The 27,773-nt window shown below is 36.7% G+C and overlaps 1 protein-coding gene across 1 annotated transcript in view; it reads right to left on the bottom strand.

Annotated features, from left to right (window-relative positions):
* Positions 1-27,773, bottom strand: part of LOC120853062 (ephrin type-A receptor 6) — a 287,861-nt gene that overhangs the window by 140,847 nt on the left and 119,241 nt on the right. Inside the window, exons 5-6 of the mRNA XM_040226667.1 lie at positions 21,898-22,023; positions 43-104 (exon numbers count right to left, since the gene is read on the bottom strand). Of these exons, the coding sequence (XP_040082601.1) occupies positions 43-104; positions 21,898-22,023 (188 nt within the window). The remainder of the gene's footprint in view (positions 1-42; positions 105-21,897; positions 22,024-27,773) is intronic.

A 27,773-nucleotide genomic window follows, 5' to 3' on the forward strand; every position in this document is an offset into this window, starting at 1 on the left:
CAAAATAGCTCATTTAAATGCCATCAGAAAAGAACACCTCACCCGCAAAAAGGAGTCTAGGGATCCATTCTCCATATATTCCACCACAATCATTACTGGTCTGCCTGCCAAAAGAGCAAGAGAATATATAAGGATTAGAGCAATTACAGAAATATGTGCTACAGTTAGAGATTTCCAGCTGTGGCAGCTAAATTATTTGTATTTTATTAGTAGGAACTTCATTTTCCAACATGCTTCTATAAATATTAAACATACAGTTCTCCATTTTTATAGCATTATTTCTTTTGAGTTCATAAAAAGAACATGAATTACAATATAAATTACTAAGAAATTAAGCATTTCCTTTTCTAAGGCCCTGCAATCACTTGTTTAGATTGTGTTGTCCTGAGCTTTTCCTTAAAAGACAATCAACAAGCTGAAGTCAGAGTTTAAGCAGTTACTGGAACTGCTCTGGCAGTTGTGGTACAACTTCTCATCCAGTGATGCAGTAATTATGGCAGAATTACATTAGACTTAGCCTTTCCAAAATACTCCTAAAAGCAAAGCAGAAAGAAGAAATTCATAAATTCTTTTTAAGAAAGCATAAATCATCAGTCATAGTCTACTTTTAAGGTCTTTTAAGTAGAAAAACGCCAGTAGATTGATGAATGCTACAAAGTTGGTGGGATTTGTAATAGTTCTTGATCATGTCTTTATTGGACATAGATTAGATCAACAGAACTATGATGGCAGTACATGAAAAGTAAATAACTCTGATTTCATAGTCTAGTGCAGAAGCTAAAATCAGAAGTTGAACATCATTTATTTCTTTTTTATCATATCTATTTGCAATTGTTACAGTTCCTAATATACCTCTATTAGATAGAACATTCAACATAAATAGCTGTTTTCTTTTTCAAAGAAAAGAATCTATTTGTTCTGCCCAATTGCCCTAGTTTAAAAGATAAACTCATTTTAGGGAGGGAAAATTACATTTATCTGAAATAAACATGTATGACATATTTGCTTTTTACTTCTATATTTCTCATTTCTCACTGGGATTTTTAGCAAGTCAATCTGCACTATGCACAGAGTTTTTCCTCAGGAGCACAAAGACGATCTGGAAAGAAATTATGTGTGCCAGTGATGGAAATATTAGATCTCATATTGTAATTCATGTCCCTTTTATGAACTCAAAGCCTTAAGGGTTATAAAGGGTGACTGGAACAAATTAGTACAATGTCTGCAAATGTTAGATTTTACATTTGAATCTGTATTTTAGAGAAAAATGTGCTAAAGGTTAAATGCAGTAATAAAGATCCCCATTTATCATGCATAGAATTAGAATCCAAAGAAGTTTCCCATTTTGGCAAATTTCTATAATGTTCCTTAAAGTCATTAATTTCACCCAAATACACATTTAAAAAAACTTAGCAGAAAATATTGAGGTCAAATGAATTGTCAGCACTACTGAAGGGATCTAGAAGATTCAGGCTTTAAATCTGAGAATCTGTCATGAAATCCTTTATTTGGCCATTGATTCCAGAGAGCTTGAAGACAGGAGCTGGATGCAAACACTTGGTTGGCAAGGTGGGGAGAATAAGAGGTTCTTTTCATACTTAAATATAAAAATTATGAACTCAATATTCCAGTTTGAATGATAATAGATTATGGATGTTAAGAGAAAATCTGGGTTATTGCAATGACTGCCCAAGTTCTTCTTTTCATAGTTGCACTTTTCTATCTATCTTGATCATTGCTGTCAGAGAAACATATTTATTTTCTAAAAATATATTTTAAAACAAATAAAAATATATTAAAAAAAAACTGACATTCCCTATTACCCAGAGAAATTGAGGCATAGAAAATTAAATTATTTGTCCAAAATCCAACAGCTGGGAAGTGGCAGTATCAAGCAGTCTGTCTGAGAGCTTAAGCTCTTACTTCTATGCCAAAGGTACCTCTCAGGTGTGTTTTATAGATCAGAACTGTAGGTCCCATCCTGTCAGTCAATCCTCTCCAGCGGTGGACTGTATTGCTCCTAACCAGTCTTTTCATTTATTGGCTCATCAACTGTCATTCTTACCTCTATTTGTTCAGTCCTGTTTCCTTCTCCCTTTCTTTTTGGTATTCTCCTCCCAGGATTATCTCCCAACTTGTTTCCTCCCCTAATCATACCTCACATCTCCCTAGAATTTATAAACTGCCCTCTACCTTGAAAGTCTCCCATGGCGACATTTCCTAATAGTTGCATTCCCATCACATCTATTGTCTGCATTAGGAAAAGTGTTCCTGGAGTGGTAGTAGGTTGTTTTTCCCTCCACCTTCCCATAGATGCTTTGTATCTCTATTTACTGGATTTCTCAAGGTCACCTCCCATAGAGCTAAGCAGAGTAGGTGCTTCATAGAAACAAAGTGATTTTTCTCATCATTTTCACAATTCCTAAGAGACTAACACTGAAGTATTTCAGCAAGATTCTAATCTATGTGAATACAAAGTGCTTTGGAATTAGTTCTGTCTATAACTTCTTGGGAGATACCTTTATACAATCTTAAAATTCATCAGTGACAAGTTTCATCTTCTGATTAAAGATAATAAAGTATCAAATGAAGACTCCCCTGGTTTCTTATAAATTAAAAGACACACCTGAGTGCTGTGTCTCTTGTATTTTGTTCAGTAGCATCAACTGAAAGCATGTGTTATTAAACTAAGGCATTTTAATTTTTTTTAGAATACTGATGGTATCTAACCTGTAATTTGCTTCCTAGTGGTTTTCTATAGGAAGTTAGTTACACTGTGAAGATTACAAGTTTACAATCCATGATTACCTTTTATAATCAAGAAAATTGATAAGTATAATGGAAATTATCAAAGTTAGGATGGTATTCTTCAAAGATGAGGTTAGGTGAGAAAAGTCTATTGGTTACAGTGCTTTTTCTGTGTTATTGTTCAGTTCAGTCGATTAGTCATGTCTGACTCTTTGCGACCCCATGGTCTGCAGCACGCCAGGCCTCCCAGTCCATCACCAACTCCAGGAGTTTACTCAAACTCATGTCCATTAAGTTGGTGATGCCATCCAACCATCTTATCCTCTGTGATCCCTTTCTCCTCCTACCTTCAATTCCTAGCATCAGGGTCCTTTCAAATGAGTCAGTTCTTCACAACAGGTGGCCAAAGTATTGGAGTTTCGGCTCCGGCATCAGTCCTTCCAATGAATATTCAGGACTGATTTCCTGAATCAGTGTTATTGTTAAATATGTAGAAATTATATGTTGCATTTTTGCTGTTAGAAAATACATTTGGATGTGATTCTTTTTTATATTATTTTCAAAATATTTCAGCTTATTTCCATTTTTATAGTTTAAAAGATTATTTATTTACTTTAATTGGAAGCTAATTACTTTACAAAATTGTAGTGGTTTTTTGTCATATATTGACATGAATCAGCCATAGGTGTACATGTGTCCCCCATCCTGAACCCCCCTCCCACCTCCTTCCCCATTCCATCCCTCTGGGTCTTCCCAGTATCAGTTACCCTAAGTGCCTCATGTTGCAGGATTAACTTAGTATTCACATTGCACTGAAATCAACGGACAAGCTCCACGGTTCTTGAAAGGTAGTCATCTCAAAATTCCCAGATCCTTTTTTGAGAAGCCTTACCAGTTAAAGAACTCTTCATAAACACTTCTACAAGTCACACAAAAAGTGAATTTCTTTGGTTTTCCTTCATAAATAGCCCAGATATTGTTATAGATATTTTGAACTGCATTAGAATCAAGATTCTATAAGAAATCACTTATATTCTGAACACAATGAATCACAAAATCCAATGTCATCTTTTTCTGTTATAGAGAACAATAATTTTCTTTAACCAGGACTTTTATAGATGATTAATAAATCTTTTTCAAATTTGCAGCTTAATATATATGATGATTTTTATACAGGAGGTATTGAGAAATCATACAATGATAAGACTGTTGTTAAAGGAAACAAAAGAGAGGTATTCTTTAAATGTTTCAGGGAAATGTGGGGGTGAATATTTTGGGAGTGAAAGTGTCCCCCTTTTTTAGGACTCAAGAAGACTCTGAAAGGAGATTATAGATTCAACATTTTCATATAAATAATGAGTTTTTGCTGGATGTAATGTTTTGTATCAGCTTGGCAATTTCTCATGTACAATTTCTCAGTATTATTAAGAATCTAACAAATCTCAACAACCCTAAAACTATTACAGATTTAAATCAATGGTAGTTTATTTAGCATTATATAGCATACACATTTTGTCTAATAGATAACAAAATTTGTGATAATAATTTGGATTGACAACTAAACTGCTTGTATTTTTTCCTCCCAAGTTGTAATGCAGGACTTTTTGAGCCTGTTATTTATTTCTACCTCCCTGTTTCTGCTGTACTAATAATGAATTATAATTATAATCTCAAATGGATTTGATAACAAATGAAATGGTTTTCTTATCCTCTAAGGCTGGATGGCATCACCAACTCGATGGGCGTGAATCTGAGTGAACTCGGAATTGGTGATGACAGGGAGGCCTGGCGTGCTGCAATTCATGGGGTCGCAAAGAGGCGGACATGACTGAGCGACTGAACTGAACTGAACTGAGCTGAACTGCAGGCTTTCAAAGGATGTGGAAGACATAAATTTGAACATTATATATTAAATAATTATTTTCATTCACAGGATAAGAACTAAAGTTGGAGGACTCTTTTCTTAACACTGTTGCCTGATGATTATCAGATCATGTCCCAGAGGAATTCTGTTCTCAGTGAATTCAAATACAAACTTAAAAAATTTCTCTTGAACTTTCTTTTCCTCTTCTATTCCTGTTGTGGTTAAGACACCACCATGCATCTAATAACCTAGGTTTGAAACTCTATTGTAATATTGGATTCTCTATCAAACTCTTCTTAGTCCATAAGTTATTAAGTGGTGCTGACTCTCTACAAAATCTATTATCACTGTTCACATCCTGCATTTGTTTTCTCTTGCTTGACCTATTACAATAATCGTTTATTGGTTGTACTGTTAATGCTTACATAATATTTATTTTAAACATTCAGCAATATAGCATATATATATATTTAAGTGCCTACTATGCATCAAGTACTCTTCTGGTTTCTGGAGAAACATCTCCAATCAATAAAAGATTCAGCTCTCATGGAGTGTGTAGTGGAAAGGTGGATAGAAATAAGTAAAGAATTGCTATAAAGGGCTAAAGATTGTTTTACATATTGCATTGTTTCTTCAGGATTAAAGTCCAAACTGCTTGGCAACTACATTCCTTCTCAGTCTCTCCTCTACCTTTGTTTCCTTTGTTATCTTTTACCACCTTAGTTCTGTTACCTCCTGTTTTTCAAATTCTCTAGGGGACTCATAATTCTCTAAGAATGACTTTACTTGTACCTTCCTCTTCTCCTTAGAAGACTGCCGTCTTACTCTCTTCATTTGGTAAAGTCATATACTTATTTATTAAAAAAAAACAAAACAGAAACTTAAATACCATCTCCACTGTCAATTCTCCTGTGAATCACTTTTTGTTTTAGGAAGATTTATTGTTTACTTTTTCTTCTGTTTATATTTAATCAAGAAATTATATAACACTCACTAGGTATGACTTTGATACTAACTACATAGGTGTCTGCCTCCTTCTTTAAAATGCCACTGAGTTCAGGACTGGTGCTTAATTTGTGTCTGTAAGTTCACTATCTACATTTAGCACAGAGTGCAGTCCCTACAAGGTACTCAATTTTTCTTTTTTTGACTGGAATGTCAAAAGGAACACACAAATAAAGGTGTTTTCTAAGAATAATTCTAGACCTAGAGCAGTTACTGAAATAACAGAATGGCAAATCAATGGACTTTAATTCTAAATTATTTGTATTAAGGGGACAACAGAGGATGAGATGGCAGGATGGCACACCAACTCGATGGACATGAGTTTGAGCAAGCTCCAGAAGTTGGTGATGGACAGGGAAGGCTGGCGTGCTGCAGTCTACAGGGCGGCAAAGAATTGGACAGGACTGAGCGACTGAACTGAACTGACTTTGCATTATGAAAATATGGTTTTGAACAGAAAAAAAGCATAATTCCAATTTCAGCTATGCTACCTTCATGATCTTGGGCAAGATATTTTAGTTCTTTAGCTTTTGCATCTATACAAGGAGGATAATATTACATATCATATATACTTTTTCAAAGGAGTAGATGAAAAAAAATACAATTTACACAGTCTGGCAATAGCTGCTGCTCAAAAATGGTGGTGTACCTTTATTATTTTTTTCCTTTTGGGTATGGTTACTGATTTCCCCTTATTATCATAACTGTACATTAGGCAAGAAAAAATAGTTTTATAAAAAGGGACTATTTCTATATTTTACTGTACTTTGGTGTTGATATAAAAATTCTTTGATATCCTACAGCAAAGTAAAAACAACTGATAGTTCAGTTCAGTTGCTCAGTCATGTCTGACTCTTTGAGACCCCGTGGACTGCAGCACACCACATTTCCTGTCCATCACCACTCCTGGAACATGCTCAAACTCATGTCCATCAAGTTGGTGATGCATCCAACCATCTCATCCTTTGTCATCCTCTTCTCCTGTCTTTAATTTTTCCCAGCATCAGGGTCTCTTCTAAGGTGTCAGTTCTTCATATCAGGTGGTCAAAGTATTGGAGCTTCAGCATCAGTCCTTTCAATGAATATTCAGGACTGATTTCCTTTATGATGGACTGGTTGGATCTCCTGGCAGTCAAGGGACTCTCGAGACTCTTTTCCGACACCACAGTTCAAAACCATCAATTCTTTGGTGCTCGACTTTCTTTATAGTCCATCTCTCACATCCATATATCCATACAAGACTACTGGAAAACCCATAGCTTGGACTAGATGGACCTTTGTTGGCAAAGTAACGTCTCTGCTTTTTAACATATTGGCTATGTTTGTCATAGCTTTTCTTCCAAGGAGCAAGCGTCTTTTAATTTCATGGCTGCAGTCACCATCTGCAGTGATTTTGGAGCCCCCAAAATAAAGTCTCTCATTGTTTCCCCATCTATTTGCCATCAAGTGATGGGACCAGATGCCATGATCTTAGTTTTTTGAATGTTGAGTTTTAAGCCAACATTTTCACTCTCCTCTTTCACTTTCATCAAGAGGGTCTTTAGTTCTTCTTCGCTTTCTATCATAAGGGTGGGGTTATCTGCATATCTGACATTATTAATGTTTCTCCCAGCAATTTTGATTCCAGCTTTTGCTTCATAAAACCCAGCGTTTCTCATTATGTACATTGCATATAAGTTAAATAAGCTGGGTGACAATATACAGCCTTGACATACCCCTTTCCCAATTTGGAACGAGTCTGTGTTGTTCCATGTCCAGTTCTAATGGTTGCTTCTTGACCTGCATACAATTTCTCAAGAGGTAGGTAAGGTGGTCTGGTATTACCATGTCTTTAAGAATTTTCCACAGTTTGTTGTGATCCACACAGTCAAAGGCTTTGGCATAGTCAGTAAAGCAGAAGTAGATATTTTTCTGGAACTCTCTTGCTTTATTGATGATCCAATGGATGCTGGCAATTTGATCTCTGGCTCTTCTGCCTTTTCTAAAACCAGCTTGAACATCAGGAAGTTCACAGTTCATGTACTGTTGAAGCCTGGCTTGGAGAATTTTAAGCATTACTTTACTAGTGTGTGAGATGACTGCAATTGTGTGGTAGTTTGAGCATTATTTGGCATTGCCTTTCTTTGGGATTGGAATGAAAACTGACTTTTTCCAGTCCTGTGGCCACTGATGAGTTTTCCAAATTTGCTGGCATATTGAGTACAGCACTTTCGCAGCATCATCTTTTAGGATTTGAAATAGCTCAGCTGGAATTCCATCACCTCCACTAGCTTTGCTTGCAGTGATGCTTCCTAAGGCCCACCTGACTTTGGATTCTAGGATGGCTGGCTCTAGGTGAGTGATCAAACCATCATGGTTATCTGGATCATGAAGATCTTTACTATATAATTCTTCTGTGTATTCTTGCCCCCTCTTCTTTATATCTTTTGCTTCTGTGTTAGGTCCATACCATTTCCGTCCTTTATTGTGCCCATCTTTGCATGATATGTTCCCTTGGTGTCTCTAATTTTCTTCAAGAGATCTCTAGCCTTTCTCATTCTATTGTTTTCCTCTATTTCTTTGCATTGATCACTGAGGAAGGCTTTCTTATCTCTCCTTGCTATTTGCAACTCTGCATTTAGATGGGTATATCTTGCCTTTTCTCCTTTGCCTTTTGCTTCTCTTCTTTCCTCAGCTATTTGTAAGGCTTCCTCAGACAATCATTTTGCCTTTCTGCATCACTTTTTCTTGGGGATGGTGTCAATCACTGCCTTCTGTACAGTATCATGAACCTCTGTCCATAGTTCTTCAGGCATTCTGTCTATCAGATCTAATCCCTTGAATCTGTGTGTCACCCCCACTGTATAATCATAAGGGATTTGATTTAGGTCATACCTGGATGGGCTAGTGGTTTTCCCTACTTTCTTCAATTTAACTCTGAATTTTGCAATAAGGAGTTCATGATCTGAGCCAAAGTCAGCTCCCAGTCTTGTTTTTTCTGACTGTATAGAGTTCCTCCATCTTTGGCTGAAAAGAATATAATTAATCTGATTTTGGTATTGACCATCTGGTGATGTCCATGTGTAGAGTCTTCTCTTCTGTTGTTGGAAGAGGGTGTTTGATATGACCAGTGTGTTCTCTTGGCAAAACTGTTAGCCTTTGACCTGCTTCATTCTGTACTCCAGGGCCAAATTTGCCTGTTACTCCAGGTGTTTCTTGACTTCCTACTTTTGCATTCCAGTCCCCTATAATGAAAAGGACACCTTTTGGGGTGTTAGTTCTAGAAGATCTTGTATGTCTTCATAGAATTGTTCAACTTCAGCTCCTTCAGCATTACTGGTTGGGGCAAGGATTACTGTGATACTGAATGGTTTGCCTTGGAAACGAACAGAGATCATTCTGTAGTTTTTTGAGATTGCAGCCAAGTACTGCATTGCAGACTCTTTTGTTGACTGTGAAGGCTACTCCATTTCTTCTAAGGGATTCTTGCCTACAGTGGTAGATATAATGGTCATCTGAGTTAAATTTAGCCATTCTAGTTCATTTTAGTTCACTGATTTCTAAAATGTTGATGTTTACCCTTGCCATCTCCTGTTTGACCACTTCCAATTTACCTTGATTCATGGACAGGAGAGCCTTGTGGGCTGCCGTCTATGGGGTCACACAGAGTTGGACACAACTGAAGTGACTTAGCAGCAGCAGCAGCATGGACCTAACATTCCAGGTTCCCATGCAATATTGTTCTTTAGCATTGGACATTACTTCCATAACCAGTCACATCCACAACTGGGTGTAATTTTTGCCTTGGCTCCATCTCTTCATTCTTTCTGGATATATTTCTCCACTGTTCTCCAGTAGCATACTGGGCACCTACCAACCTGGAGAGTTCATCTTTCAGTGTCCTGTCTTTTGCTTTTTCATACTGTTCATGGAGTTCTCAAGGCAAGAACACTGAAGTGGTTTGCCATTCCCTTCTCCAGTGGACCCCATTTTGGTGAAACTCTCCACCAAGAACTGTCTGTTTTGGCTTGCCCTACACAGCGCGGCTCATAGTTTCATTGAGTTAGACAATGCTGTGGTCCATGTAATCAGTTTGATTAATTTTCTTTGTTTGTGGTTTTCATTCTGTCTGCCTTCTGATGGATAAGGATAAGAGACTTATGAAGTTTCCTGATGGGAGAGACTGAGTAAGGGGGAAACTGGGTTCTGTTCTGATGGGCGTAGCCCTGCTCAGTAAATCTTTAACCCAATTTGATAGTTACGTGTTTTATATGATACAGTTAATTCCTGGTTTTATCATGGTAGTCCTTGTGTCCCAGGCAAACTGTGATGGTTTATTACCTTACACCTTATGTACTAGCATAGTGCAGGCAGAAGATATGAGATTAGAGTCAGAGCACATGCTGCTGAAGACTTTTACTTTGGGCAAGTGCCCTATCATAACTCACTTATCTCACTGCTTCAGAGTCCTCATTTGTACACTATATACTTTCCTCATTTGTATATTTATACATAATATTAACACCTCCTCCATGTTCAGTCACATGAGATTGATTAAATCATAATGGAGGAGTTCAGTTCAGTTGCTCAGTCATGTCTGACTCTTTGTGACCCAATGGACTGCAGCATGCCAGGCCTCCCTGTCCATCACCAACTCCTGGAGTTTACTCAAACTCATGTCCATTGAGTCGGTGATGCCATTCCACCATCTCATCCTCTGTCATCCCCTTCTCCTCCTGCCTTCAATCTTTCCCAGCATCAGGGTCTTTTCTAGTTAGTCAGTTCTTCACATCAAGTGGCCAAGATATAGAAGTTTCAGTTTCAGCATCAGTCCTTCCAATGAATATTCAGGACTGATTTCCTTTAGGATGGACTGGTTGGATCTCCTTGCCATCCAAGGGACTTTCAAGATCTTCTCCAACACCACAGTTCAAAAGCATCAATACTTTGGTGCTCAACTTTCTTTATAGTGCAACTCTCACATCCAAACATGACTACTGGAAAAACCATAGCTTTGACTAGATGGACCTTTGTTGACAAAGTAATGTGTCCTGCTTTTTAATATGCTGTCTAGGTCGGTTATAACTTTTCTTCCAGAGAGCAAGCGCCTTTTAATTTCACAGCTGTAGTCACCATTGGCAGGGATTTTGGAGCCCAGAAAAATAAAGTCAGCCACTGTTTCCCCATCTATTTCCCATGAAGTGATGGGACCAGATGCCATGATCTTAGTTTTCTGAATGTTAAGTTTTAAGGCAACTTTTTCATTCTCCTCTTTCACTTTCATGAAGAGGTTCTTTAGTTCTTTTTTTGCTTTCTGCCATAAGGGTGGTATAATGTGCATATTTAAATATCATTCTATAATATAGAGTATCTGCATGAAGTAGACTCTTACTCCTATCTAAAAAGCCATCTGTGTCTTCTGTACTCTATTTGCAGATTTCTGCCCCTACCAATATATCTTAGGTTACTCTGGAATTGATTTTAATCTCAGAACTGTTTGAAACTTCTAAATATGTATAATAATTATTGTTAATTTCATTCAATGCTTTCTCTTAATTGCTTTACTTTGGTTTTAAAATTCAGAAGTGATCCAAATACCTTTGGATTAATACTGAAGAATAAATTATTTTATTCTGTGATAAAACAGTTGAACAGAAATTAGGGGGGTTTTCTGCATTTATGAAAATAGTATCACTTCTGGATTTGAGAGTAAGTCAAAGATATGAGGCTAAAGAAATGAAATATAATTTCCTTGACAGTTCCAGAAAGCAGTGGCATACCATCTGCATCGATTAACTTCAGTAATATTCAGTACTTTCTTTCTTTCCACTGGAAATTACATATGGGCAAAAAGATGTCTCTTTAACTAGAAGTGTCTTGTTGACAATGAAAGTTAGTAACTACCAAAGAAGTTTGATTTAGATTGTGGTTTCCAAAGTAAGACACTAACCATATTATAAGATTTTAGTAACATTTGAATTAAGAATGGCTTTCTTGATTTTTCAGTACATCAGCACATATAAAAGTAATGTTATAATAATCAAATTAAAAGAATACACATTGAAATTAGTTGATTTATGACTTTTATATTTCCCTCTATTGTGAAAGAAATAATTGATTATATAATAATCAATAGTTTAATTAATATTGGGGTTTTCTTTGTGGCTCAGTTGGTAAAGAATCCACCTGCAGTGCAGGAGACATAAGAGACCCAAGTTTAATCCTTGGATCAGGAAGGTCCCCTGGTAAGGAAATGGCAACCCACTCCAGTATTCTTGTCTGGAGAATCCCATGGACAGAGGAGCCTGGTGGGTTACAGTCCATGGGGGGCAAGAGTCAGACATGACTTTAGGCAGCAATGAACAAAACACACCAGAGAATCCTTATAAACTTGTAATACTGTGAAGTGTTGAAAACATGAAAATGAAACTTATGCTAAGTTCAAAACAAAACTAAACTGCTTGTCAAATAAATAATTTCATATCACTTTTGTTCTTGGTTTCTTTCTGTAAAAACTTTTCCTGTGTATAATTTAAAAATAGATACTACATCTAAATCAGAACATATGTAATAACAACTGACTTAACAAATAAGTTTTTCAATGTGCTGGATGTTGCTCTAAGTGTTGTACATGTGTTAACTCATTTAATCCTCATGCCAGGACCTGCAGTGAGTGTAATCACTAGTTCAATCTAACAGATATGATTACGGATTCACTGAGAGTTGAAGGAACCTGTCCAAGGATACACACTGAGAAACTGGCAGAGCCAGGGCTTGCAGCCAGACAATCTGGCTTCAGAGTCTGAATGCCTGGCCATCTTGTCATACCCCCAAATGATATTTGGGTCTCCATTAGCAATTTAGAAAACATGAAACATTGCCCCAAATCTCTCTGTGCCTCATCTTAGAAACACATCCTAGAAATCCATTATGGACTATTCACTGTATTGCTGCCAAAGATGTTTTGTCCTTGAGAAGTTCTAGGATTTTAAAGCCCCATAAAGCCTTATGATAGTCTATACAAAGGAAGTGTGTGCTAAGGAAACTTGTTGGGATAGCCTGTAGATTTTGCTTCTCCCATCTCCTAAACATCAGTTTATGATAATGATCTTAAGTTTAATTTACAAAAGAATGCTTTAAGAAAGAGTCCTGAGGCTCTGAGAAAAAGATATCATATTTTCCAGTAGTGTTTCAAAAGTCGTGCTCTACTCTGGCTTCAAAAGTGTGTTATGATTATATAAATGATCAAATATTCAGTCTTTTGGTCTTTTATATGATTCACTAATCGAAAGAAAACCAACAGAAAATTTAAAAATCGAACAAACTTCTGCACAGGATATATTTAATCTTAACTGTATTGATTATTTATGGTGAGATTTTAATTATAATGGAGAAAACATTGTTAAATGAATCAATGCTTGCTTGCTCAGTAGTGTCCGATTCTTTGCAACCTTATGGACTGTAGTCAGGCTCCTCTGTCCATGGGATTCTCCTGGCGAGAATACTGGAGTGGATTGCCATGCCCACCTCCAGGGTAACTTCCTGACCCAGGGATCGAACCTTCATCTCCTGAGGCTTCTGTATTGCAGATGGATTCTTCACCACTGGGTCACCAGGAAAATCCAAATGATTCATATATATGATGTAAATTAAACTACCAGCTACTTTTATTTTTTCACCCTAAGGAAAGTACTACTTACTTTTTAATCTTTTCTGCAACTCTTACAAATAACTTAATTTTTTTTAATGTTCAATTTTGTTAAACACATTTTTGTAAGACCCTCTGTATATAGAACTATAAAGAGCTAACACTGTGCCACAGGGCAACTTCCACTGTACTTTGTCCTATAATGCAAAAGAACAAAAGCTGAGATGAAATGTGTTTTACAACAGGGCTGGTCTTTCCCTACCTTTCTATGTTCCAAAGTGGCCCAGCAGCCCAGGAGAGCAAGCATGGTGCTCTGTGGCAAGGCAAGAAGCATTTACACAGCTCGGTTTCTTTTATTTCCCGTTAAGGTGAAAACACCAACACAATAATCCCAACCAAAACACAAAGATTAAACACTGACTCACATGGAGATTAAGCTTTAGCAGACTGTGCAAAAATTTTCAGAATGTTTCTTTCTGAAAAGAAAATGGTTCTTGGATGAATCTTTTGAGAGTGTTGATAGTGTCTTTGAATTGCACCAAAATAGATGGTACAGTTTGTAATAATAAAACATGAATGTCTCTAGGACGTCGATATATGTTCTCAACTGAGAATTTAAACTGTCTTATATATAAAGTCTGTATTTTTAAGACTGAAACTTATTCAAATGGTATTTAGAGAAAAAAAGCACTTAGGCTAATTAGAAAGCAGAGCTAAAGTCAAAGGCTAAAACTATTTAAGGAATCTGAGAATAGAAAAGTAAAAACAACTAGTAAAATAAATCTGGAGATTACTTAAAGGCTCCTTTAAGATTTTTCACATCTTTCTGGAGGTAAAAACAACTGAAACTATCTGTGAAAATGTTCCAAAGAAAGTGGAAGTAAAAGTTGCTCAGTCGTGTCTGAAATACCACCCCATGGACTATACAGTCCATAGAATTCTCCAGGCAGAATACTGGAGTGGGTAGCCTTTCCCTTCTCCAGGGGATCTTCCCAAACCAGAGATCAAACCCAGATCTTGCACATTGCAGGTGGATACTTTACCAGTTGAGCCACAAGGGAAGACTGCAAATGTTCGAGTTTGATATCAAATGCACCCTGGGCTTTGTTTCTTTTCTTTTAAATGCACTGTCAATCTTACATGAAGATGCTATTGCTCATGATGTCAGTGAAACAGAACTTTATATATAGAATATTAAGTTTTTAATAATCTGAAATTCTTCATTGATGACTTCAAGGGGAGCCAAAGACTTCCTAAAATTATATATAAACATTTATTTATATGAGTATATATCCATTTTCTTGGAAAAGAGAGTTTGTTATTTTTGGACAGAAAACAAAGTATACTCCATAAAGAATCTGACTCTGTGAACCGTACCACAACATCAGGATCATCTAACAATAGGAGTCCTTAAACCCACAGACTGTGCAACAGATTAAAGTTTTAATAGACTGAATGATACTTGAAGGTTTGACTTACACCTTCATTTTATATATATTCCCCATCCTGACTTTTCTTTGTCCAAATGATATTTTCAAGTTGTCATCATAAATTTTAAATCATTTTCTAACCTTTTGTGTATTTCTCCTCAGGAAAGCCAAAGAACCAAAAGATGACATACCTACTCTTTGGAACTCACTGACCTTAAGCAACAGAGGAAGCAGACCAAACACAAATCTTAATGTTATCTGGCTAACCTTTCTTGCACTGGTTTTGGAATAGTTAGAATAGAAAAAGGAGTCCAAAATGCCAGTGGCTAAAAGATAGACGAAGAAAGGGGCAAAGCCTGTGAAAAGGGAACAAAGGAAAAATTCGTGGACAGAGTGAGAACCTCAGGTGAAACAAACAGGTCCCCTTCCTGGCTAGCCCTCGTTTGCATAGGGCAGGCCAGGTGGGAGGAGCCAAAACACATAAAAAGAGGGAGCCAAGACCGGCTGAGGCCTCTTCCTGAGAGGTCAGCTCACCTTCATGCGTGAGGATGGACTTTCTTTACCAAATAAAACTCCGAGTTGTAATGAAGCTGTAACACTGGTCCACCATTTTAAATCTTTGTTGCAGTGAGACAGAACTGAGAAAATTACACACTCTCCTGACATATCTTATCAATATATGCCAAAAAAGTGTTTTAAATAATTCTAACCTGGCAATAACAGTGTTGCAAACACTGTTGTTTAAGGGGGCTGTTTACATATGTTTAACTAGAAATACAGTCACTCATGTCAACATTTTTGTGCTTCTGTCAGTTGGGTGTGTTCTCTTTGTCATTTAATCAGTGACCTTCTCTTCTCTATACCTTTCCTCAAATCTGAAATAGAATAATCTTGGTCTTTTCCCTGAACCTACCTCAGAGTCCCTATCCTAGTTTCAAATAGTTGCAGTTTACAGAATTTCCTTTTAAAGTCTGGAGCTGAATAAACTTTCAAAGAGGAGCGTTGTCTAGGAGACACAACTGTGTAGAAGAGTATTGAGTAGGGCTTACTGGGGCTTGAAATCAGACACATGGCAAGGAATAAAGAAATTAGGAGTTAGGAATCCAGATGAAGGTTTCTCTTACCACACACAAATTCAAAATTTGCACTTTGAACCATTTATTCAGGATTTTACTTTGCACATTTAATCTAATTTAATTTATTCCTATTATAATTAGCTCTTGGTTTAAGTAGGTACAAACAAAAACACTCATTCACATACAACTTATTCAGGGTAATTGACAACATTTTTAGCCACAGAAATATATAAAATTCATACCCTTCAACCAAAAAAGAATTTGTTTTTTTCCCCCTCTTAAGACTTACTTGAAATGTAAACCACCATCTCTTATCTTTCATGTATATTTATTACAACAATATTTGTTAAAGATAAAGAAATTTGTCATAAATACTACCAAAAAATATAAAAAGAATAATCATTCACAGGAGAACTTTAGAAAGTAGAAATTTTGTCAAAAGTGATTAAGTTTTAAATATCCAATTGTAGACTGAAAACAAAAGTACTGATTTTCTTTTTTAGGATGCCTGAACATATAAAGAAATGGAACAGTTTACTTTGATTTTTCTAAACTGCAGTTTGATTGTATTTAAAAGATATATACTTTTCCATTGTTGATTTCCCTTAACAAACTGAGTTCATACCAATTTTTCTTAACTCACTGTATATTCCTTCAAACCCTGCCATCTAGTCTTATATATTTACATTAATGCCTTTCTGCAGTACTCTATCTGCATCAAAACCTGATAATATAATATTCACTAGATCCTAGAGTCTCTGCCACTTCAACCTTATTTATTTTTCCTGGCTTATTTCTAATATCTAAAATATATGCCTTCTCAATAAAATTTTTTTGACAGGATAATAGTGCATGTGATATTTGCCCTGACTCTAGATAGGATTTCACATGAACTATGGAAAGGAAAATATTGATAATCATTGCTAACATACTTCGAAGACATTTTAATATTGGCTTGACACTGTAAGTCTTTTGCTATAGAAATGGTCCAGTTGAATCTGTTATTGGTTTATAGAAACTTAAACTGTGAATTCATGTCTTAACAATTACTAGTCAGGAGACAGCAGTAAGGATATGAAAAAGTCTGGTTACCTGAGTATAAGGCTCATCCAAACCTCTTTCCAAACGTAAAAAATAAATGATGTTAAATATTACTATTAATCATATACCTAATGAGTAACCTCAGATATGCAGATGACACCACCCTCATGGCAGAAAGAGAAGAGAAACTAGAGACCCTCTTGATGAAAGTGAAAGAGGAGAGTGAAAAAGCTGGCTTAAAACTCAACATTCAAAAAACAAAGATCATGACATCTGGTCCCATCACTTCATGGCAAGTAGAATGAGAAACAAGGTAAACAGTGACAGATTTTATTTTTGGGGAGCTCCAAAATCACTGCAAATGGTGACCACAGCCATGAAATTAAAAGACACTTGCTCCTTGGAAGAAAAGCAATGACAAACCTAGATAGCATATTAAAAAGCAGACACATTACCAACAAAGCTCTGTCTAGTCAAAGGTATTGTTTTTCCAGTAGTCATGCATGGATGTGAGAGTTGGACTATAAAGAAAGCTGAGCACCAAAAACTTGATGCTTTTGAACTGCGGTGTTGGAGAAGACTCTTGAGAGTCCCTTGGGTAGCAAGGAGATCCAACCAGTCAACCCTAAAGGAAATCAGTCCTGAATATTCATTGGAAGGGAGGATGATGAAGCTGAAGCTTCAATACTTTGGCCACCTGATGTGAGGAATTGACTCGCTGGAAAAGACCCTGATGCTGGGAAAGTTTGAAAGCAGGAGGAGAAGGGGAGGACAGGATGAGATGTTTGGATGGCATCACTGACTAAATGGACATCAGTTTGAGCAAGCTCTGGGAGTTGGTGATGGACAGGGAAGCCTGGCAGGCTGCAGTCCGTGGGGTTGCAAAGAGTCAGACACGAATGAGTGACTGAACTGAACTGATATACCTAATAATTACAAGTCTGGGTTTGAGTCCTCATGTGTTCACAGTTGTTTTTTAAACTGACTCAGAGTAAACAGACAGGAAGTCTCACAAAATCGGCAAAGCAAGGTGAAGAAAGCTATTTACCTCATCTAACATATGGCATGCAATGGAGAAAAACTCAAGTTCAGTTTAGTTCAGTCACTCAGTCGTGTTATGACTCTTTGTGACCCCATGAACTGCAGCACGCCAGGCCTCCCTGTCCATCACCAACTCCTGGAGTCCACCCAAACCCATGTCCATTGAGTCGGTGATGCCATCAAACCAGGTAAAAATCTCAAAAAAGGCGTTTTATATATAGCATTATATTTAAAGCATAGGTAGACAAACTGAGATGGTGTTTCAAAAGAATATCCCCTCAACAATTAAAGAGCTTCCAAACTAACCACAAAGGAAGTATTAGGAAGACCTTCAACATTGATTTTTTTCTTTTAGAATTTATCTATTTCTAAATTCCACATTAGACTGCTTTCTGTGATTGCTGTTTTCTGGACTTTACTCATAATTTAAAAAGCTTCTTAGTTTAAGGCATATATCTAGGTTTGGCCTAGAATCTAATCTATATATATGAATTATTTCATTAATGAAAAATAGCATCAAGTCTTCCACAATAACACTGTTAGAAAAGTGTAAGGTAGATTTTTTGAGCTAATCATACTCAACCTCAACCTAAGCCATTACCATCTGAGCATAATGAATATGCCTTTAAATTTTATAAATAAGTTTTCAAGATACATTGTAATGTTTGGATCTTATATAAATTTAAGATGTCACGTGATGTCAGAGTTATTGCTATAACTCTGGGAAAATTGGACCAGTGCATCTTCCAAATATTATTGCATCATCATTATTGTAAATAATTCTATTTCTCAACAATGTCATTACTCTGATTTTCTTTGTTTATTGTAAGCATATGAAACCATCAAAAGTGTAAAGGTAGAGTCTGTCATAAGGTCAGTCATCAGTCTAAGACCCTATGTATAATCAATGCACTATGGCATACAAAATGTTCTATCTCACTTTCAAATACTGTTTGACTACAGAAATAAATCAAAGGAATAACTAGGTGGAGCAAAGAGACCAACTTTATCATTGTAGATTATACATGGATGATATACTTCCAAGAGGGACATTAATTCAAGGAGATAGAATTTGAATTTAATAGGGAGGAATACAATGGGGAAGAGTTTGATTAAAAAAATATAAGTTCACTTATGTCTTTTTATAATTATTTTTCCTTTCTTTCCCCATCCACTTTGCTTGTCTTAGCTCCTCTCCCCACTCTTCCTGCCTTCTCTTCTGGGATTTTCTTACTTCACTGAGTCACTACTATTTGAAAAGCACTGCAATAATATATGAATATATTTGGTATTCAATTTTCAGCCCATCACTTCCTGGTATTTTTCTCTATTTGAAACTAAGAATAATAACCCTTTACTGCAATCCTTCTAGAAATGAGAAAGGTCATATAAACAATTGACATTACATAAATAGAGATTTCAGAGTTGTCTGCTTTCTGGTTCTCATGATTCAGTGATTCTTTTATTATTAGTGTAAAAACATTGCAAAAATATTGTTCCTTAGTAGAACAGTGTGACATGAATGCAAATGACCCATTTTATACAGGGGATAATCATGTATCTTATTTAAATTTGATTAAGGAAGTAAATGGGAACTAAATTAGTACCATAATTAGAACAGATTTTCTGATTCTTTGAATGACATAGTGAATGTCTATGAGAACCTAAAAGTTCTGCAACATATGACCAACTGGTAGAAAGCAAATTAATTTCTGCCCAGTAGCCATCAACCTCTGGCCAGCTTTTTAAAAGTACCATGATACAGGTTAAAGGAAGGAGTGCTTTGTGTCCTCAAATGATGTCTTAAACCCCTAAGAGTCACTCAGTTAGTAGGTAGCAAATAAATAGTTTAGATTTTTTCTTTTTTAACATGAAACAATAAAAACTTCTCATGATCATTGCTTCACCCTTCTTTACACAAAATTATACAGCAAATTCTTGGGAAATAAACTATAGCTGAATGAAACAGGATAAGAATTACCTTTGAAATCATAGCAGTGATTACTGAAAAATATCAGAGAAAGTATACAGGGATCACTTATCAAAGTGATATAAGCCAGAAAAAGTCAGTTCAGTTAATTTCACTTTGAGGGAATAGGAACAAGTTTAGATCTATAATTTTTTTATGAAGCAATTTTGTTACACCTGATTTGTATGTAAGTAATGAAAACTGAACTGAGCTTTCTCTCCCAGGAAGGCTGGAGGCAAATTTGGCTGAAAGCTTAGATGAACAGAGTGCCAATGTTCTTTTAGATTCCTCTCTGGAAAGTTGTTTTTGTGTATGGTTATAGAAACACTATCTTGCTTCTATTATTCTCAGTGGCTAAATGACAAGGGTTATCACTTTTACCAGTAATGTTGAATAATTCAAGTCTCTATTGAAGTTCATATTGTCATTTCTGCCAAACATACCTAAATCCACCAAGATTTGTCATTAAGAGTTAAAGATTAAACTATCAAACTACAAATCATCTGTTCATCTCTCCAATTCCAATCAGTGAAATCTTAATAAATTATATGAAAGCTACATTTTTTATATTTGCTGTTAACTCTGAGAGCTCAGTTTATATAGACTTCTATTTCTAATTTTTTGCAACACTACCATCACTACCACCACCACCAACAACAATAAAATTTCTATGCAACTGATACCACTTTGTTCTAGAGAGAAAAAAAGGGGTGGCATCACACTCATGAGAATAAAAATTGCTAATTTTTATTTCATATAATTTTGGTCCCTAGTTTATCCATGGCATTGTTGGCCACTTTAGTAATTATCCAATATGGGAACGCATGTACACCCGTGGTGGATTCATGTCAATGTATGGCAAAACCAATACAGAATTGTAAAGTAAAATAAAAAATAAATAAAATTTAAAAAATAAAATAAAATAAAATTTAAATTCCTTGGGAAAAAAATAAATAAATAAAATGTTAAAGATAAAAAAAAAAAAAACAAACCAAATGACATGGAAGCATACTCATGGTTTGTTACCTTTTGTAGGCATGAGTAACTGAAAGTAGGCAAGGGTAATTGAAAGGCAAATGAAAAATGTCAGTGTAATAATTTTAGGCTTTGATGGCATAATTTTGTTAAGAAAATTAAGAAATTTGCATGATGAGTTTTTTTTCCATTTTATTCCCTAGTTTTTCAAATGCTCCCATTATTTGGCTGGCTGGGTCACCCTCGTGAAAATATAGGATCATTATCATAATTTGTAGCATAGTATTATCTATGATATTAAAACCACAAGAATTATGATAAAAATTCAAGGATCAATATCCTAATTCCATTTTTCTAAACACATGTAAAATTGATTTGCATGCTTCATGTAAAAGGGAGGAAGAAAGCTGGATATTTTACAAAATAACAATAATAAGACAATTTATGATTATCATAATACTAAGGATAATATACAAAGTGATTTACTAAATTTTGAAATTATATTTTTAAAGGTTAAATATCCTATATTTTATTGTTCTTCATTTATAAAATATGGTTTTGGTCAGATTGATATTTCTAGGGAAGTGTGCATTAATTTTCTTCCTCAGAATTGTCTTTTTGCTAATGTTAAATGTCACATTTGCTACTTTCTCACTTTTTTCAAATCATTTTTCTTTAGTGAAATGGAACTTTATTTAAATCTCTGTAAACTATAAATACAGAATTATTTTTCAGTTAATAAAACTCAGTTTTAAATTCTCTTTTCTAGCCAATTCCAAGTGGTAAAGTGTCTTAAATTCAACCTTGTTTTATTCTTGAGTTACAAATTTGGGACCTGAATCTTTTGTTTTTATTTGTGAAAAATCTTCCCTAGAAGAAAGAGGCAGCACTATACTGATCAGATGCTCAGTTTACAGATCCTTCTTCCACTTCCTCTACATTATTCTGGGAGCATTATGTATCACAAATGTGGTTTCTGCATCTATGAATCAAAAAGCCACTTGCACTTCTGTTCAACAATATATTTCAGAAATATTTATTTCTGTATTGTGGGTCTGTCAATTGTAAGCACAGTTCTACTGCTGTATCTGGTGGCAGAAAACTTCACCTGAAATACCTACCAGCAGGAATCCTGGGGGGCAAAGATCCTCCCCCTGGCGCTGGATGCGGGGCCTGGAGGCTATTTAAAAACCCTGCCCTCAGGAAGCTGGGGCAGAACGTTTCCACCCCAATGGCCGGGAAGGATCCTTTTAAGAGATAAAAATGGACATTAATCAAAAAATCTTCTTTGTGGAAAAGCTGTTGATCATTTAACTGGAACAAAACCTATAATCAACAAAGACATCAAACCTTACAAGGAAGTTATGTAACTACAAGGAATGGAATGCATTTTTATTCATAAATTTATGAAATAAACCTAGTTTTTTGAAAAGAAAATTACTCTTATCTAGTTACAATTAAAGAGGGTTAGAAGCACCAGAATACTAAGATAAATTTCTAAACCTACATTTGACAAAGGGGATATAACTGTTATTGATGTTGCCTGTTTACAGAATTCACCTCCACATGCGATAGAGATATGCAGAAAATAGCCACAATAGGATCTGAGATGTGTGCTGCACTGTGAGGAGTGGTGCCTCACTTCAGTTGTACCAGTATGAAAGCCTAAAATTAAGGAGACTTCTATACCATACAATAATTACATACATCTTTGAAACAGTGGTAAGAAAAACAACACACACATTTCTTAATTTGCTTCATTCTTAATTTGCTTAATTAGGGACCAGACATAAGAGTTTGCAAAGGTAGAACCACACGCTTTTTCATTTTTAAGAATGCTATTGAGAAAGGAACAAGAAAAAGTAAACTACTTGGAAGTTTATTCGTAAAATAATATAATGAATCACAGATGAAAAGAATGTCAGAGCTACACAGGACTTCAGAGATCATCCAGTCAAAAACTCCATGTTTTACAGACCAAGAACTGAGGACTGGGGTGGGAACGTGATATCACACAGCTGGTGGATTCCCAGGACAGTCTTTACACTAAAGATTAAAAATAAGTAATGAGCCACTTCCTATTTGGAAGATCATGATCTCCTGATTGTGAATTAGAAACCTCGCACTTTGGAATAGTGGCATTACAATTTGGTGTCTCAAGGACCTAAAGGACACTAAAATCATTCAGAAGAAAGTATAATATAAACGGAATATTAGTGCATCGGTAACTGTTATGGTACATGTAAGTTTAAATCACAATAATACCCTAAAATCAAGTTACCCTGATGGTTGTAAGAAACACATCTCATTCGAGACCTCTGAAACCCTCATCAGGAACAGCAGTTTTCCTATGTAGTGACCTGGGATCTCTCCTTTCATAAGTTCAAATTTAGAAAGTGCCATATTTTTGAAAAGGACCTCCCAAGTGGCCCTAGTGGTAAAGAACCTGCCTGACAAAGACGGAGACATAAAATGTGCGTGTTTGATCCCAGGGTCCGGAAGATCCCCTGGAGGAGGAAATGGCAACCCACTCCAGTACTCTTGCCTGGGAAATCCCATGGGCAGAGGAGCCTGGTGGGCTATAGTCCATGGGGTCACAGTCAGACAAGACTGAAGGGACTTAGGGCACACATTTTTGAAAAGACTTCACTCTGTTCTTTTATACAAACTTTACCCCTAAAATAAGTTAAAATTTTGATTTTTCTTTTAACTTTAACTAGGATTAAAGGGATCTGGTATACCACACTCTATATATCTTGCTACTATGGAGGAAGTTGTTGCTAAAGAAAAGCAGCATTTCTAGATCTTTAGAGTTTTTTTTTTTTTTTTTACAAAAGAACAAAGTTATAATGAAAGTTAATGGTTGAGGCCTATATATGGTGCATTGGATTAAAGAAAGCCTAGAGAGAGTATCATATACTGTGAATAAATTGGTTTTGTTGTGGATTCTATGGAGCTTTAGTAAAATGACCCAGCAGAGCTGGAGTCTCTTAAACATTAAAAGGTGTGGCAAAAGAGAACAAGATGGCAGAGGAGTAGGTGGACATCGAGTACAACTCTCTCCATGGATACATCAGGAATATACCTTCAGACACAGAAGTTCATGCAGAACACCAGTTGAGAGCGGACAGGAGTACCTGACCAGAGGAAAAGAATGTATAGAACCATGTAAATCTTGTAGGATGAAGGAACTAGGGGGGAAAGCAGGAGTGTTAGTAAGACTGGACCTGCCCTCGGCGGGTGGGGGAACTAAAGCAGAAGTCCGATTCCCACATCCAGGCAATTGTCTGAGTCAGAGGAGAAAACATTTAAGACTGAGAGTGAAACAGCTGATCTGTGGCCGCGTAAATGGAATGAGAATCAGACAGTCCTTGCCACAGCCATACATACTCAGGACGGGGACTCAGGTTCCCTGGAAGGTGCAGCAGCTGGGAGCTGGAGTTCAGGGACTGTGGAATAATCAATCCCAGGGTGAGGGCTGCTGTTGTCTGCAGAGAGATGGATCGAGGGGATGTGAGGGAGGACATTGTGGTGGGAAACGCCTGTGGAGGAAAGCCAGGCAGCCATGGAAGCAAGGCAATACTGCTGAGTCACACGGAAGGGGTGGAGCCATCACCATAGTCTCTCTCTCCCCACACACCAGCATTGTTGGTTGAACAATAGAGAGGCTGGCCCATCAAACACCTGCCGCACTGAACTACAGAATAGGACCCCACCCAAGGTGCCCCTCTAAGTGCCTGATGCGCTGGTCTAAGAGTAGGACCCCAAACAGGGGGGCCCCTCTATGTGCCTGACACACTGAACAACAGAGAAGGATCCCAGCAAGGTAGCCCTCTAAGTGCCTGAAGGCGGAGCTACAGAGAAAGACTGGCCAAAGAGGCCTTCTAATCACATTACAAGAGGCTAAAAAAATAAAAAGACTCTGATAGGGCCATAACTCCTGCCATGGAGGCAGTCCAAGTCCTTGTACACTTGCTGCCTCCAGGGTCCCCACAAGCCAAGCAGCCAAGCTGCCTTCATGCTCAACTCTCACTGGGGCAGAGCTGCCACAGACAAAAAATGTCTTGCATCTGTGTGCACAGGGTCACTTCTGTAGTGTCTGACTCTTTGCGACCCTGTAGACTGTGGCCTGCCAGGCTTCTCTGTCAGGGAGACAGGAGGGTTTTCTAGGTAAGAATATTGGAGTGTTTTGGCCAATACTGGTTGCCATACCCTTCTAAAGCACTATTTCCTGCTGCCCTAGCTGCCAACTCCCTTGAGTACCTGATGCTGCCAGAATCCCTGCGACCCAAGCAGCTGCACCGTCTCCACACCTGGCCTTCACAGGGTCTTCACAAGTCCTCCAGGGCAATCTCAGGAGCAAACCCCAGTGGATGACCCATACGTAGAGGTGGAAATAAAACCACAATTGAAACCCATGGGCGGTGTGGATAAGGAAGAAGACCTAAAACCTTCCCACCAGCTGTACAAGCTGCAGATTAAATCCACACGATCAACTAGGCAGACTCTGTGTATATGGAATATATAAAAGATCATTGAAATCTCCCACAAAATAAAATACACTAGTTTTGATAGCTGTGGACAATGGAGGCAAGAACACACAGGAATAGGACCAGGTTAGAATCTGAGCTGCCCCCACAGCAGGTCCTGAGATCAACACTGTGTTGGAGCGCATCCGAGAGAGGTGAGGTGGACTGTGACTCCCAGAGAGGGAAAGGACTCTGATAGCAGTGAGTCAAGAAAAACATTTATTATTCTTATGTTTTGATTTGTTCTGTAGATTCCTTTGGATTGTTTTTCCTTTTTCTTCCCCCTTTTCCCCCTCTGTTGTAGTTGTTGATTTTATTGGCACTGCTAAGTCGCTTCAGTCGTGTCCGCCTCTGTGCGACCCCATAGACGGCAGCCCACCAGGCGCCCCCGTCCCTTGGATTCTCCAGGCAAGAACACTGGAGTGGGTTGCCATTTCCTTCTCCAATGCATGAAAGTGAAAAGTGAAAGTGAAGTCGCTCAGTTGCATCAGACTCTTTGTGACCCCATGGACTGCAGCCTTCCAGGTTCCTCCGTCCATGGGATTTTCTAGGCAAGAGTACTGGAGTGGGGTGCCATCACCTTCTCCATTATTGACACTATGAAATCTAATTAAGCTTTTGAACTCTTTTTTTTCTTTCTCAGTCACGTTTTTTATTGTTGTTATAAACCTCTGTCTCTGCGTTGGGCTTTTGCAGCTCTGTGGAGTTTTCCCTTTTTCTTTTCTTTTTAATTTTAATTTTTAAAATCTATTATTATTTTCTCTACATTTATTCCATTGTTTGCTTTTCCTACTATTCTTTTCCTCTTGTAGTTAATCTTTAATGTATATAAATATTCTTCATCTACCTCCATTTAATTTTGCATATCTACTCTTTCTTTTCTTTCCTTTCCTCTCAACATATTTGTTAGTTTTATTTTCATTGCTTTAATCCCCAATTGGCACCTTGCTTTAATTTCATTTTCCAGTTTGTACTTTAGTTAGTGTAGTTCTGGTAGATATAATTTTTGTTTTTTTTTTGTTCACTAGGTCAACCTATGGTACTTTATTTTTGTTGGACTGTTTTTATTTTACTTATGGGTGTATGCCTTTTTTTTTTCCTTTTTCTTTCTTCTTCCATTTTCTTTTTTTATAATTTTAATTTTTAATGTTTTAAACCTATTAAATTTTTTCTACATTTATTCCTTTGTTTGCCTTTCCTACTGTACTTTTCCCCTTGCAGTTAATCTTTAATGTATATAAATCTTCTTCATTTACTTCTATTTAACTTTGCCTATTTATTCCTTCTTTCATTTCTTCCTTTCCTTTCCTCTCAACATATTTGTTGGTTTTGTTTTCCAGTTTGCTTTATTCCCCACTTGGCACCTTGCTTTAGTTTTGTTTTCCAGTTTGTGCTTTAGTTAGTTTTGTTCTTAACTGGTAAATATAATTTTTGATTTCCTTTGTTCACTGGGTCAATCTATTGTGCTTTATTTTTGTTGGATTGTTTTGACTTTGCTCATGGGTGTATATGTATATGTGTATATTCCATTATTTTAATTATTATTTGCCTGATTTTGTAACTACCATTTGTCTGGGGTTCATCTTTGGTTTCTTGTTTTTGGATATTTGTTTTAATCTCACTTAATGCGATGACAAACCACTTGTGGAATCTTCTTTCTTGACCAGTGATCAAGCCCAGAGCCTCTGGAGTCGGAGCACTGACTCCAAGACCCTAGACTACCAGAGAACTAACCCTAGGGAATATCAAATAGTGAGAACTCACTGCAAGGAAACCACTTCAGTACAAGACCTAGCATCACCCAACCACCAGTGGCACCCTGTACAGGATGCCTCATCTAAACAACAAACAAACAAAATACAAACCAAATCATCAGCAGACAGGATTACCACCTCACTCAGCCTTGCCCAGGAGAGGAAAAACAAACAAAAACACAGCACAAATCTCACCCTATAGGAAGCTTACACAAAACACTGGGCCAAACTTAGGAAGGCAGAAACCGAAAGGAAGAAAGAATTCAATCTTCTTCAAGGAAAGAATTTAACTTTCCTTGAAGCCTGGGAAAAGGAGACCTCAAACACAATAAGTTAAAAAAAATGACAAGGCAGAGAAATACTACACAAAGGAAGGAACAAACTAGAAACACAGAAGTCCAAATAAATGAAGAGGAAATAGACAAACTACCCGAAAAAGGATTCAGAATAATGATAGTAAAGATGACCAAAACCTTGAAAACAAAATGGAGAAAATGCAAGAATCAATTAACAAAGACCAAGAAGAATTAAAGAGTAAACATTCAGAGACAAAACACAATTACTGAAATTAAAAATACTCTAGAAGTAATCAATAGCAGAATATCTACAGCAGAAGAACGAATCAGTGAGCTGGAAGATAAACTGGTGAAAAAAATTTCTGAAGAGCAGAATAAAGTAAAAAGAATGAAAAGAACTGATGATAGTCTCAGAGAC

This window comes from Oryx dammah, unplaced genomic scaffold (genome assembly GCF_014754425.2).
Source record: "Oryx dammah isolate SB20612 unplaced genomic scaffold, SCBI_Odam_1.1 HiC_scaffold_2, whole genome shotgun sequence".
In the NCBI taxonomy this organism is placed as follows: domain Eukaryota; kingdom Metazoa; phylum Chordata; class Mammalia; order Artiodactyla; family Bovidae; genus Oryx; species Oryx dammah.